The 11,535-nt window shown below is 37.4% G+C and overlaps 1 protein-coding gene across 2 annotated transcripts in view; it reads right to left on the reverse strand.

The window, feature by feature from the left end:
* Positions 1–10,921, reverse strand: part of LOC129450107 (voltage-gated inwardly rectifying potassium channel KCNH7) — a 52,252-nt gene extending 41,331 nt beyond the window's left edge. The window contains exons 1-2 of one of the 2 annotated variants that reach the window (XM_055212584.2): positions 10,401–10,921; positions 8,645–8,875 (exon numbers count right to left, since the gene is read on the reverse strand). In XM_055212584.2, coding sequence (XP_055068559.2) covers positions 8,645–8,875; positions 10,401–10,476 — 307 coding nt within the window. In that variant the 5' untranslated portion in view covers positions 10,477–10,921. The remainder of the gene's footprint in view (positions 1–8,644; positions 8,876–10,400) is intronic. The other variant, XM_055212585.2, reaches the window with a different exon arrangement.
* Between the last annotated feature and the right edge of the window lie 614 nt (positions 10,922–11,535).

The raw sequence follows: 11,535 nt of genomic DNA on the forward strand, positions 1-11,535 counted from the left end.
GGTATGTATTGGTTCTATGTATTGGTTCTAATGGAATATGGCCCAAAATACACTACAGTGTAGTGGTTTTAATGGTAAAAGCTAATGGTTCCTATTGGTATTTTAATGGAAACCATTCAAATTTTCTGTAATGGTTTTATTGTTTTTTTTTCAGCAGGGCCGCGCGTCATCCAAACAAGATAAATTGTTCAGCTCCTCAAAACGTGGGTTTTAAATGCATATTAACAATCACGATGAGAAATGTCTGAAACTGGATTAAAGCAGAGATCAGGGAGCTCGTCAAATATACACTCTGAAGCTGAGATCATTCACCAGCATAGAACGGCGCGTCACACGCTCCTTTATAGTCTTATCATAAACAAAAATACACGCGAGTGTTTTTTGGAGAGAGAAATAATAAATAATATGCAAACTTCAGACGCTGCGTAGAAGATAGTGCAGGACTTTAAACAGGTCACGTGTCATTCCGGGACCTTGCAGATTGCGGCAAATCATTGACAGTGTGAATGAACAAATTTCAAACGATCCCGGAAAAATACAGGATGCATTTTCTGTGTATTTTCCGGAATGTCTGTGTGAAAAGGGCTTAAGTAATGATTGTGTGTGTAAAAGTGTATTTTGACGCTCTGTAAGTACAAACAGGATCCATACAGCCTTTGATATGGTTGTGTATGCTCTTTAAAAGAAATGGTACATGGATCTGTGCTGCGTGCTGATTGGTGGAGTTGTGTGTTAATAAACACAGCACATTAATCATACAGAGAGGCCTGCAGGGCGGCATGACGGCATATGTTCATTACTGAACCTTAACTGAAAAAATACAACACAACAGAGAGGGGAATGGGTCATTTTTTTCACAGAATTTCTCATTTGATAGACACAGAAATCAAAAACCAACATTATTTGCTCACGCACTCACACTCAAACCTAATTTGTAAAAGATGATTGTTTTAACACACAATGATATGTTCTTTCTCTCTCCATTGTTGGGTCAGTGCATTTGAAAATAACAATAAAAGTTGAGATTGTTAGGAAAATATATTTACTTTTTCAAGAACACTTTGAAAAGAATTGTGGGTAACATTAGTAACATAAACGCTTGCACAAAAACCGAATAACTCAGGAAATGGATTTTGCTGAATCCTATTCTTACTGAATGAAATGTGGAGAAAGATTTTGCCAAGCCAGCAGTGTCTCACAGTGGTGTCCTGTTAGACGAGAAGTCTCAGAAGATTCATGCAGTGCTATCATATTTTACTGCAATAGAAATGCTAAATGAGGCATGACCCATACTCATGAGAACCCAGCATTGTTAGGTACAATATGATGTGTATGTGTAATGGAATGAGGGCTTTGTTGTCCTTCAAAATAATGGGCTGTTAAAGTAGAGGTATGTCATTTTTAGGCATTCAAAATCTGCTATGCCAGGCCAATATGAGATTAGTCTCGCATACTGAAGGTCTGGGGACCATGGACACTTTAAGGACCACCCAAGAGGCCATATGACTGACACGTAAAGCAACCAATCGCATTTTGCCGCGTCTTGTTTAGTTGCGAGGAAATGTCTGGTGTGCACCAGTAAATCATTAATTAACAAACATCTCTAAAGTTTAAAACAACAATTATTATTAAAATATATTTTAGATTTTAATAAGTGTGTCAAGCAAAACTCTTGACATCTTTTGAACCTTGCATACTGTGTTGCTTCCAGGTGGACTGTTAAGGATCGCGACACACATCTCCATTTTTTTTATTTAAATTGTTAAGTATAATCAACTTGCGTTTACATGTCTTTTTATTTTTAAATTTTTTATTTTTACTGGTGATGAGTTGCTATAACTTAAAAAAATTAAGTTAAAATAAATTAAGCTAATTCAACTTTATAAGTTACAGCAACTCATCACTAGTCAAGATAAAATAAAGTTTAGGTTTCCCACACCTTAGTTAACTTCAAATTCAAGGACCTTTCAAGGACTTTCCAGGTCCAATAACCTCAAAATCAAGGACTAAATATGGGGACACATTTCAAGTGAGAGCAAGGTTACATTGTGTTACCTTTTTAAGATACATTGTTACAGTTCCCTTTCGAGGGAACTTGCGTTGGGTCACTGCAATGACACTTTGGGGATGTCTTCAGGGGTAAGTGCGTCTGAATGTGCATATAAAATTCAACCAATGGTGAGGCTTAACGACATGACAGGGTGACGCGGGAGCCAGGAAGTATATCGCTATCTAAAATATTGCCAAAGACGGCGTTACAAGGACGCAGGAATTATGGCAAGGGAGACGCAGCGTCTCGTTCCCTTCTCAGGGAACAACGGTTACATATGTAACCCGAGACGCTTTCATTTCTCAAACACAACTATGCAAAAATCATTTTGGTATGAATCAACATTTGCATACAGACGATACAAGCATTTAAAGCGAACAGTTTAGCATGGTGCTTAAAAAGTCTAGAATTTTTATGATATAATCCTAAACTAAACAGGGAATAATATGGATTTTTTTAGAGATAGACCGATATATTGGCCGGCCGATATATCGGGCCGATATTTGTGAGTTTTATGTGTATCGGCATCGGCCAATACGTGGCTGCCGTGTTCGCCAATTTTTTCCGGCATTATTTACAGACAGAGAACTGGAAGCCGCAAGCGATTGGAGGTCATGTGACTAAAAACAACCAACCTTTCCATGACAACAACGAAAGCTCGGCCTAACAGCTGATCATACTGTAGCTGGACAAAGCGGGCTTTTATTTCTCATCTCTATGGGGCGGTTTCCCGGACAGGGATTAGACTAGCCCTAGACTAACATACTGTAAATGTAAGAAAAGTCCAAACTAATAACATCTCTATTTAACATATCTTAAAATACATCAGTTCCCTGTGTTTTGCCTCAAAATGAACACAAGTAATGTTTTTTTTAAACTAGTTATATTTCCTAATTAAACTAAGCTCTAGTCCTAGTTTAAGATAATTCCTGTCCGGGAAACCACCCCTATATATATGTGTAGTAGTAAAGTGCTAGAAATCAATATCCTTTGCTGATAGTTCCTCGTCATTGTGGAAAGTGCAGTTCATGGTTTCATATCACCCTCACATGTTTTTACTATTTGTGAAATTTAGTTTTTTTAAGTTCAATAAATGTTACTTTTTTTTTAAAAATTGAGACTTGTAACATTTGGCATCATTATTGTGTCATTTTTATGATGTAAATTGACTAAGCAAGAGCAGTATCGGCTCCAAATATCAGCTCAAGAAAATCGGCAGCCTGTATCGGTCATCGTCTAAGAAAACTTCTTGCATAAAATAGATTCAAGCACTTTCAATGACCTGTATCTATGTATATATATTTTCAAAAACTTGCCAGGGCCTTGAATCATTCCCCCAGATTCACAAACTTTCAAGGATTTCAAGGACCCGTGGGAACCCTGAAAGTTGAAATAACTTTATGCAACTTTTTTACAGTATATAATTCAACCAATCAGAGGACAACTTTAAAGTTGCTAAAGTGTTTCCAGATATGTGTGCCTGTATGCATCAGACAGTCCGTCAACGGTGGAGACTAATATAAGATAGACATTTACAAGTAATCTGTTGGTCGAGTTCCCCGAATACACAGATTTGTAGCACCGCAGGCACAACATACAGTAGTATAAATGGTGCAAGTTTGGGGCAAGACTACACGTTTGTCCAACCAATTATAAATGAAAGAATGTTCAGGGAGAATTTTCAATAAACAAGCTATATTTTGGGAAATCCCTTTGGTGAGGCAGAAATCGCAGCCCTCAGTTTTAAAGGTTACTCTTTGAAGATGGTTCTCTACATCCCTAATTAGATCTGAACCCTCTTCTAGTCAAAAAACATTTACTGTATAGAGTCCTTTAGTTTGGAGATTAAAAATGTTTTAAAATTACATTATACAATATGTTCTTCAAATAAGATAATTGGTTGTATAAAGTACCAGAAAAAAGGTTTTTATAAGAGGAAAAGGGATAGTTTACAAAAAATAAATCATCATCATACACACAATAATGTAGACACAGTCTTTTAGTGTACTACGGCAGAATGAAAGTCATACAGGGTTGTGACAAAAAATTATGACATAACTATCATATTTTGGTGAACTGTCCCCTTACGGTACCAGTTTGAAATGATCCCTTCTAGAAGGACAGGGAAACGTAGAGAGAAAGACACAGAGGATTTTCTAAAAGCGATGCATGCACCTGCTCATCGTTCACAGCTTAATGCATTCACAGTGGAAGCCGCTATGAAAAAAAACAGAGGACAGGTCCAGAACGTGCTGTGCTATGGCTCAGCAAGAGTAGAGCAGCCTAATTTACACCTCAGAGAGGGAAGCAAATTTATGTGCGCTCTCCAGGGTGGAAACCAGTATAATGACATAACCATTATCTTCATATAATGTCTAAAAGACATGTGAAAAACTGCTGACAATAAAGCCGAGTTTATAACATGAGGTTTGACATTAGCTGAATGTTCCCCCTGTGGCACAGAAACCCAATGAATTGAAAAATGCATGCCAGAATCTTTACATTGTGTATGACGTTAGACTATGATTGACAGGATTATATGAACATTCTCTATCACTTTGCTCTATTAAAAAGACCCTTGAACAGCTATAAAATTTTTAAAGGGCATGAATGATCGATGATGGCTCTAATGCATTACATCCACAATGCACTCTTGCGCATTTACACTTTCCTATAAAATGTAATTGTTGTGGTTATGGCTTCCGGCTAAAGGAATGCGATCTGAACGGATGAAAATAAGCAAATAAAATCTCCCATTAGAGTTCTCTAGAGAACAGATGAAGAGTTTGGTTCCAAAACGCAATAAACGCCATTTTTGAAAAAAATGAGTTACTGCCAAAATCAGTATTATATCAGGTCAGTAGTTAAAAGTAAATTCTTAATTTTACGCAAAATCCAATATCCGCCGTGTTATTCTGTCATCTTTTCTCCCTTTTTTCCCAAAATGCGACAAACGCCACTCCCACTTTTTTACAGAATGCAATAACTCCATTTCTGATATTACAGCCCACCGTTCACGCAATGTAAACAAGCAATGGCGGACGCGCGTAGTACACGGAGTCCTGGTTTTCCTCATCTACTTTGTACTACGTGATCAACAAACAAAACAAAATAATACTTTAATTGCATCGCTAAACCTGTGATGGTTTTCTGTGATGGGAAAGAAACGTAAGCCATCAGCATCTAACAATTTCCCTGAGAGGCACTCGGGAGACGGGTGCTTGTTCTCCCGACAGCATCAAGCTTCTCATGCTAACACATTGACCCCAGAGGATCTTATGAAAAACTTTCCATTATTTTACTCAGTCAACGAAAATCGAGCAGGACCAAAAACATTTTACAGTCGATCGCTGTGAAAGACGTTAAGCGAAGACGTCAAGTAACCGCAATGACAGGGTTCTTAATATGACAAAGTAAGTGTTTTGATTAATAACATTAATGTTTATATTTTTAATTAGTGTGTACAACTAGTCAACTAAATGAATATAACATGGCAAAGATGAATGCACATTTATATAGGCTATTGATTCAATAGATTTATAGCATTTTGAATAAAAACTTGTCATGGATTTATTGCATTTTGTGGAAAAAATAATCCGTTTTTATAATAAATCTTTGAAAATCAACTTATGGATTTGAATTTTTTCTGTTTTTATAACCTAAAGATGCTGTGTGAAAGTTTGTAACAGAAAATAGTTGTTTTCATCTTGTCACTTTCTTGGTATAGAAAACACGTTTTTACCAAAATTTGTCAAAATGGATTTATTGCGTTTTGGAACCAAACTCTTCAGATATATACAGATAATCTTGAATATGGACATATGAGATGGATACAAGATGTGACTTTCATGCATGTAGTAACCAAATAAAAACAAAAGAGCAGAACATTTGCAATTATTAACTTATGTACAGGGCTCCAGACTAACCTTTTTCACTAGGAGCACAGTGGCCCCCAAATGAAAATTTTAGGGGCACAACCAGAAAATTTAGGGGCACACACCGTAAATCAACATGCTAACCAAATATTCACATTTCTACTAATTTCCACTGTATTACTAATAAATACTTGAATGATAAATGCAGAAAGTACAATGTGCAGTTTCAAATTCAGTGTCACATCACAAAAAAAAGGTCAATTTAACTGGTCGCACATGTGCGATTGGATGTAAAATTCAGTGGCACACTCTCAAATTTTGGTGGCAGTCTGGAGCCCTGATGTAGTTAATGTAGAATATGGGGGCCTGGTTGCTGCATTTATACTAGATATTGCAGGTTTATTTACTTTAACCTAAAAATCTAACTGAACGCTTAATTTTTTTAAACACAGATCTCATTTTTAGCGCGGATAGTACACTCAGCCTGAACTTACGAGAATTCATACATATTTTACGAGCTGGCTTCGTATGACTTCGTAAGAAGTGAATCGTACAAAAACATTCGATTATCATAAAGAACAAAAACAAACCCTCACCCCTTACCCCAACATCACAGGGGCAAAAGCAAAACGTACAAAAATTTACGAATGTGGTCATACGAATCAATGCAAATTAGCCACCTTGTAAAATAAATAAAAGATAACGTTGGCTTCATTCCAATTTGCAGACATTTTTAATTGTAAAACATTTATCTGCATGCGCGTCAAAAACTTGAACAATAACTATACTCTAAAAATGGTAAGTAACTTTAGTAAAGGGGTCTATCTTACACCCGGCGCAATACAGCGCAATGCGCGACGCAAGTGTCTTTCGCTAGTTTTCACCCTGCGCAATTATAATTTTCACGTTTAGCGCCACGTTGTTTAACTAGCAAATTCATTTGCGCCCCTTTTTAGACCCATGGGCGTTCTGGTCTGAAAACGAGGTGTGTTCAGGCGCACTGTTAGCGCGTTGCTATTTTGAGGCAACTAAAATAGACTATGCCAAAACCTGGTCTAAACTCTAAAGTCAATGGCGCAATATGTTTTTTTGTTATTTAAAGAGCGCATATACGCCTATAAACGGGACGACAACGTGGGTTTGCTTATCACATACATGAATGCGCGGCAGCACAAAAACACTTTTAAATATGAAAGATTAAAGGATTGAATGTAAAATATTATTATTGAGTCTCTTGGACATAAATGAGGACCAATTATGAGACGTTAGAAGAGACGTTAGAAGAGCTGCTTCACCTGCAGCCTGGTAAGTAAATAAATGCTTTGCTTTAAACAAATGCATCTGTTTTTAAATGTTTTTTTTTTAAATGCTACCTCACGGATTTATTGTATATGATGACTCTGTACCTGTGGATATGGTGAGATGAGAAACATTTTTAAGTAATAAAAAACCTCTCTTTGCGTAAAAAGAAACGCTGTCCAAGTGCTGAAACGTGCGGAGAGCCGTTTGTAAATTCTTTATCTCCGGTTTGTTACAAATAAAGTATTTTTAGAGTACAAACCTTTTCTTACATACTTGTAAATTATTTTTTATGATATTGGATAGCCATACATTTAAAGCAATTGAAAGCCTGCTTTTTTACTTCCATGACTAAAAGAAAACGATTTTTAAAGGTTTTAATAAAAAATAACAATTTCAATACAAGTGAAAAACAACACAATTATTTAACATTATTCTTAAACTGGGGATCTTCTTCCTCCGCTTAGTTTTTCAGTTTACAAAGTCCGTCATCTAAATAGAGATAAGACATAGCGCCAGCGCAAGTGGCTTTTAAAGGGGATGAGAGCTGAGACTCTCATTGGTTTATTGCACATTACGCCCAAAATACTCCCATTACAATAGGACCAACCCTTTTCGACCATGCGCTCGGCGCACTAACCATTTTTTCCGTCGTTAAATTAGCAAAAGTGGATTCGGACACGCCCATTTAGACATTGCGCTGTGCGCTTTAGACAATGCGCTTAGATCGTTAAAATAGGGCCCCAAATGTTTAACTCTAGGGGAGCTGGAAAATGAGTATATTTTCAAAAAAGTGGAGTGTCCCTTTAAGGCAAAAGGGGTCCTTCACAGTAAGTGGAATCATTTCAGACAAGGCCTGCAATCGACTTCCCCTACAAAAATTCCTCCACACACTCTTTCTCTGTTTATATTTCCAATTGTGTGTGAAAGATTAAATAAAGCTAGTGGTGAATGCAACAAAGTGACAAAGCATATGTACAGCTAGAACACAGAAAGGTGCTGTCAGCTTATGTAAATGAGGGTTATTTGACCCATTAATCCTTAGATCAATCCAAAGGTCCTAATCCTTATAAACCTTACAGGTAATTCGTCAGTGAAACATCAATATGATCCAGTCTCATTCTGGCTTATGGTCGCATGGGGTTTGACTTAACTGCTCTGAATACAAAACAGCACAAAATCTATTATTTTTTCAAGTTATTATTTCAGCTAATAATATAAGATATCAAATTTAAGCAAACATCCATTGTAGATATTTGCATAAAATATTTAGAGAATAAAATCCTCCATACATTTCATATCACTAACCCCTCCATCCAAACCTATAAATAATAGATATTATATAGAACTCCATCTAAGCTTGCATTTTCCTTTGCATTATCACTGAACTACTACAAAGAGTTTAAGCTCACATACTCACCGTCCTTGCGGTGATAAGTGATCTCCACCTTGCGTTCCTCCGAGCCCAGCAGAGCCTGTGCTACCTGCGCGATGGCATGCCGTTTCGTCAGCTCTCCATGCAGGAAGTCGCAGGTGCATGGCTTCTGCATGATGTCCGGCCTGGAAAACCCCGTCATTTCGCAGAAGGCATCGTTACAGTAGATGATGGCACAGTTCTGGACACGTGCATTGGCTATGACAAATTTCTTGTCTGTAGAAAAGAGAGTTCGATCAATGTTACAGATTCATGCATTTGCAGACATTTGTATAAACTGACTTGCGTTGCATTTAAGGTAAACATTTGATCAGATTCAGTACTGTACATGCAATCCCATAGAACTTTTTTTTTATAAATGATCCGTAGCTGTCACTGGGGCAGTACCCTTTAAAAACTATGAATATATGAATATGTAATATTAGGTACAGATAAGCATACATTTGAAACTAATATCATGCACATTTGAGGTACGAATATGCACTATTCGGTACTCATATGTACTTCTGAGGTACTCATATAAACTCATTATGTGCAAAGGTGACAGCTATTTTTGACCATATTTTACTGACAGTTTACAACTTTAATAAGATCCTTTTGGCAGTGCATACATCTTCATTAAAATAAAGGAAAAGGGAGATTATTTTGCACTGCGAACATCAACAAAGTCTTTGCTATTCAAATCACTTTGTAACAAACTCTCCGTCACATCTGTAGGGCACTAACACAAATCATCCATGTGAAGAATTGGGCATAACCTACTCTTTACATCAAAGAAAACATGGAATTATTTTTAAAAAATTACCAAAATGAGTTACACTATTTACTACATTTTTTTTGCATCAGTGCAATAGAAGACTAATTCTTGGTTACCCAAAGAACCATTCTTAGAAGATCCATTTCTGTCTTGCAACATAAAAATGTTGGGTTTTTTCAACCCACGGTTGGGTATGAACAAACCCAACAACTGGTTAAAATGAACCAGGTTTGTCCATATTAACACAACAATGCATAATTAAAAAGAAAGGTTCTAAAAAGCATTTTTTGGTTCCCCAAAGAAACTTTCAGTCAATGTTTTTTTCATATTTTGAAAAACGTATTTTTACTACGTAGAAGTGAAAATAGGTTGCACAAAGGTTGAACATTTGTGCAACCTTTGTACACAGTTATTCATTTACTTTTAAGAGTGTTGGTTAAAACAACCCAGCATGTTAGACTAAAAAGTTAGTTTTTAATAATCAATTAAAAGATTATGTGAATGCTAATATTTCTTTACAATAGTATCACCTAGTCAAATACCATTGTCAACAAATTACCAGAAGTGCATTATGCTCTCATATTAACACATCATGCGTTGTTAAATTCAACTTAAGACCATACTGCTTCTGTCATTTTGGTTTAAAACTGCCTACTTCTTTATAAACAGTAAGTGCCTGAGGTGCTGTGAGTAACACATAAAAATGTCGCAAATGCTGAATAGATCCTGGCATGCAATTAGCAGAAACACAGGAGAACATTGACAGTCTCTTCCTTAACAGCTTATTGAAAGTCCAAACCATCCAAATCTATTGCCCTCGTATACACTTAACTAATCAATGAAAAACAGCAATTAGTCAAAGGTTATAAATCAAAGTATCTAGCCTATTTCTAAATGTGCACATTAAAGAAAGAATTAGTGCACCTATTGCTGCAATAAATACGCATTGTTAAAAAAAGAAAGGAATTTTAATGTGATGCTTACTTTGACCCTCGAATTTGCGAATTATAATCCCCAGAAATGTATTTTGCGGCGCAACGTGACCCCGTCGCACCGGCATGATTGACGTCCGTTTGTGGTCGCGAGCCGCCTAATCGCGCGCCCCTTTGAATCCGTCTGTGAATGAGCTTCACGAGCGCAGCACGAGGAGACGCGTCTGTTTGTGTGGGGTCATTCCGGCGGAGTGTTTTCCTTATTCCCACCGCTCCCGTTCACGATAAATTCCCGCTTTTCGTTATTCATTCCCGTTATCGTCCGTTGTTTGAGAGGTAAGACACGAAAACGAGGCGCTCCGCGAGGCTGCGGGTCCGAGCAGCATCTGAGGCGAACTGAAAGTCAGCACTGTGAAGAAACTGAGAGCAGAGCAGTGACGTCCGTGTCTTTCCGCGAGGGGCCCTCGCGCGCTGCGCACGACGCCGTGCGATAAGAGGCGCGAGGAAAAGATATCCGTCTCGCGCGAGCTGAAGGACGGCACAGTTCACGCAGATCGCTCCCCGCTAACCACGTCAAACATAAAAGCACGTGGGGTTTCTTTTACCACCTTCAGGATATCAAGTGAACTTAATTGCGGCCGGGAACAAATTATACAGGTAAATTAAAGACTTATCTAGAGTTATACATTAAATAGTGTTATTGCAAAGATGCGAACATACCATTTGCGGTAACTCGATTCGTATATTATCGTTCGCACGTGTGGTAAATGTGGGACTGTCCATGGTGCTGGAAATATTCCTTGAGGAATGAGCTCATACAAGGAACTTTGACAGCAGAAATAGAGGGAAAATGTTCCTGTAACTCAGTTGGTGGGTTGGAAATGCATGGGATCGACCTCAAGATCACACATATACATGGTTTCAGCAGTAACAACATAAACAAGCGGCTTTCGTGGAACAAACGTAACTTCCGGTAGACTCCGCAAAGGGTCATTTTAGACTAGTTTTTTTTTATAACAAGCAAATCATAGTTCAAATCATAGCTAAAGCATAACAAAAACTAAAATGGGTACTATATAATGTATAAAATGTTAAGTACATATAAGCAAGCCAAACACTGCAGTTCGGACACATTAAACAAACATAGACCGGGGCTGTTTCTCAATGTCAAGGATACTTCCTTGGCA

The sequence above is a fragment of the Misgurnus anguillicaudatus genome, chromosome 8 (assembly GCF_027580225.2).
Source record: "Misgurnus anguillicaudatus chromosome 8, ASM2758022v2, whole genome shotgun sequence".
Taxonomy (NCBI): domain Eukaryota; kingdom Metazoa; phylum Chordata; class Actinopteri; order Cypriniformes; family Cobitidae; genus Misgurnus; species Misgurnus anguillicaudatus.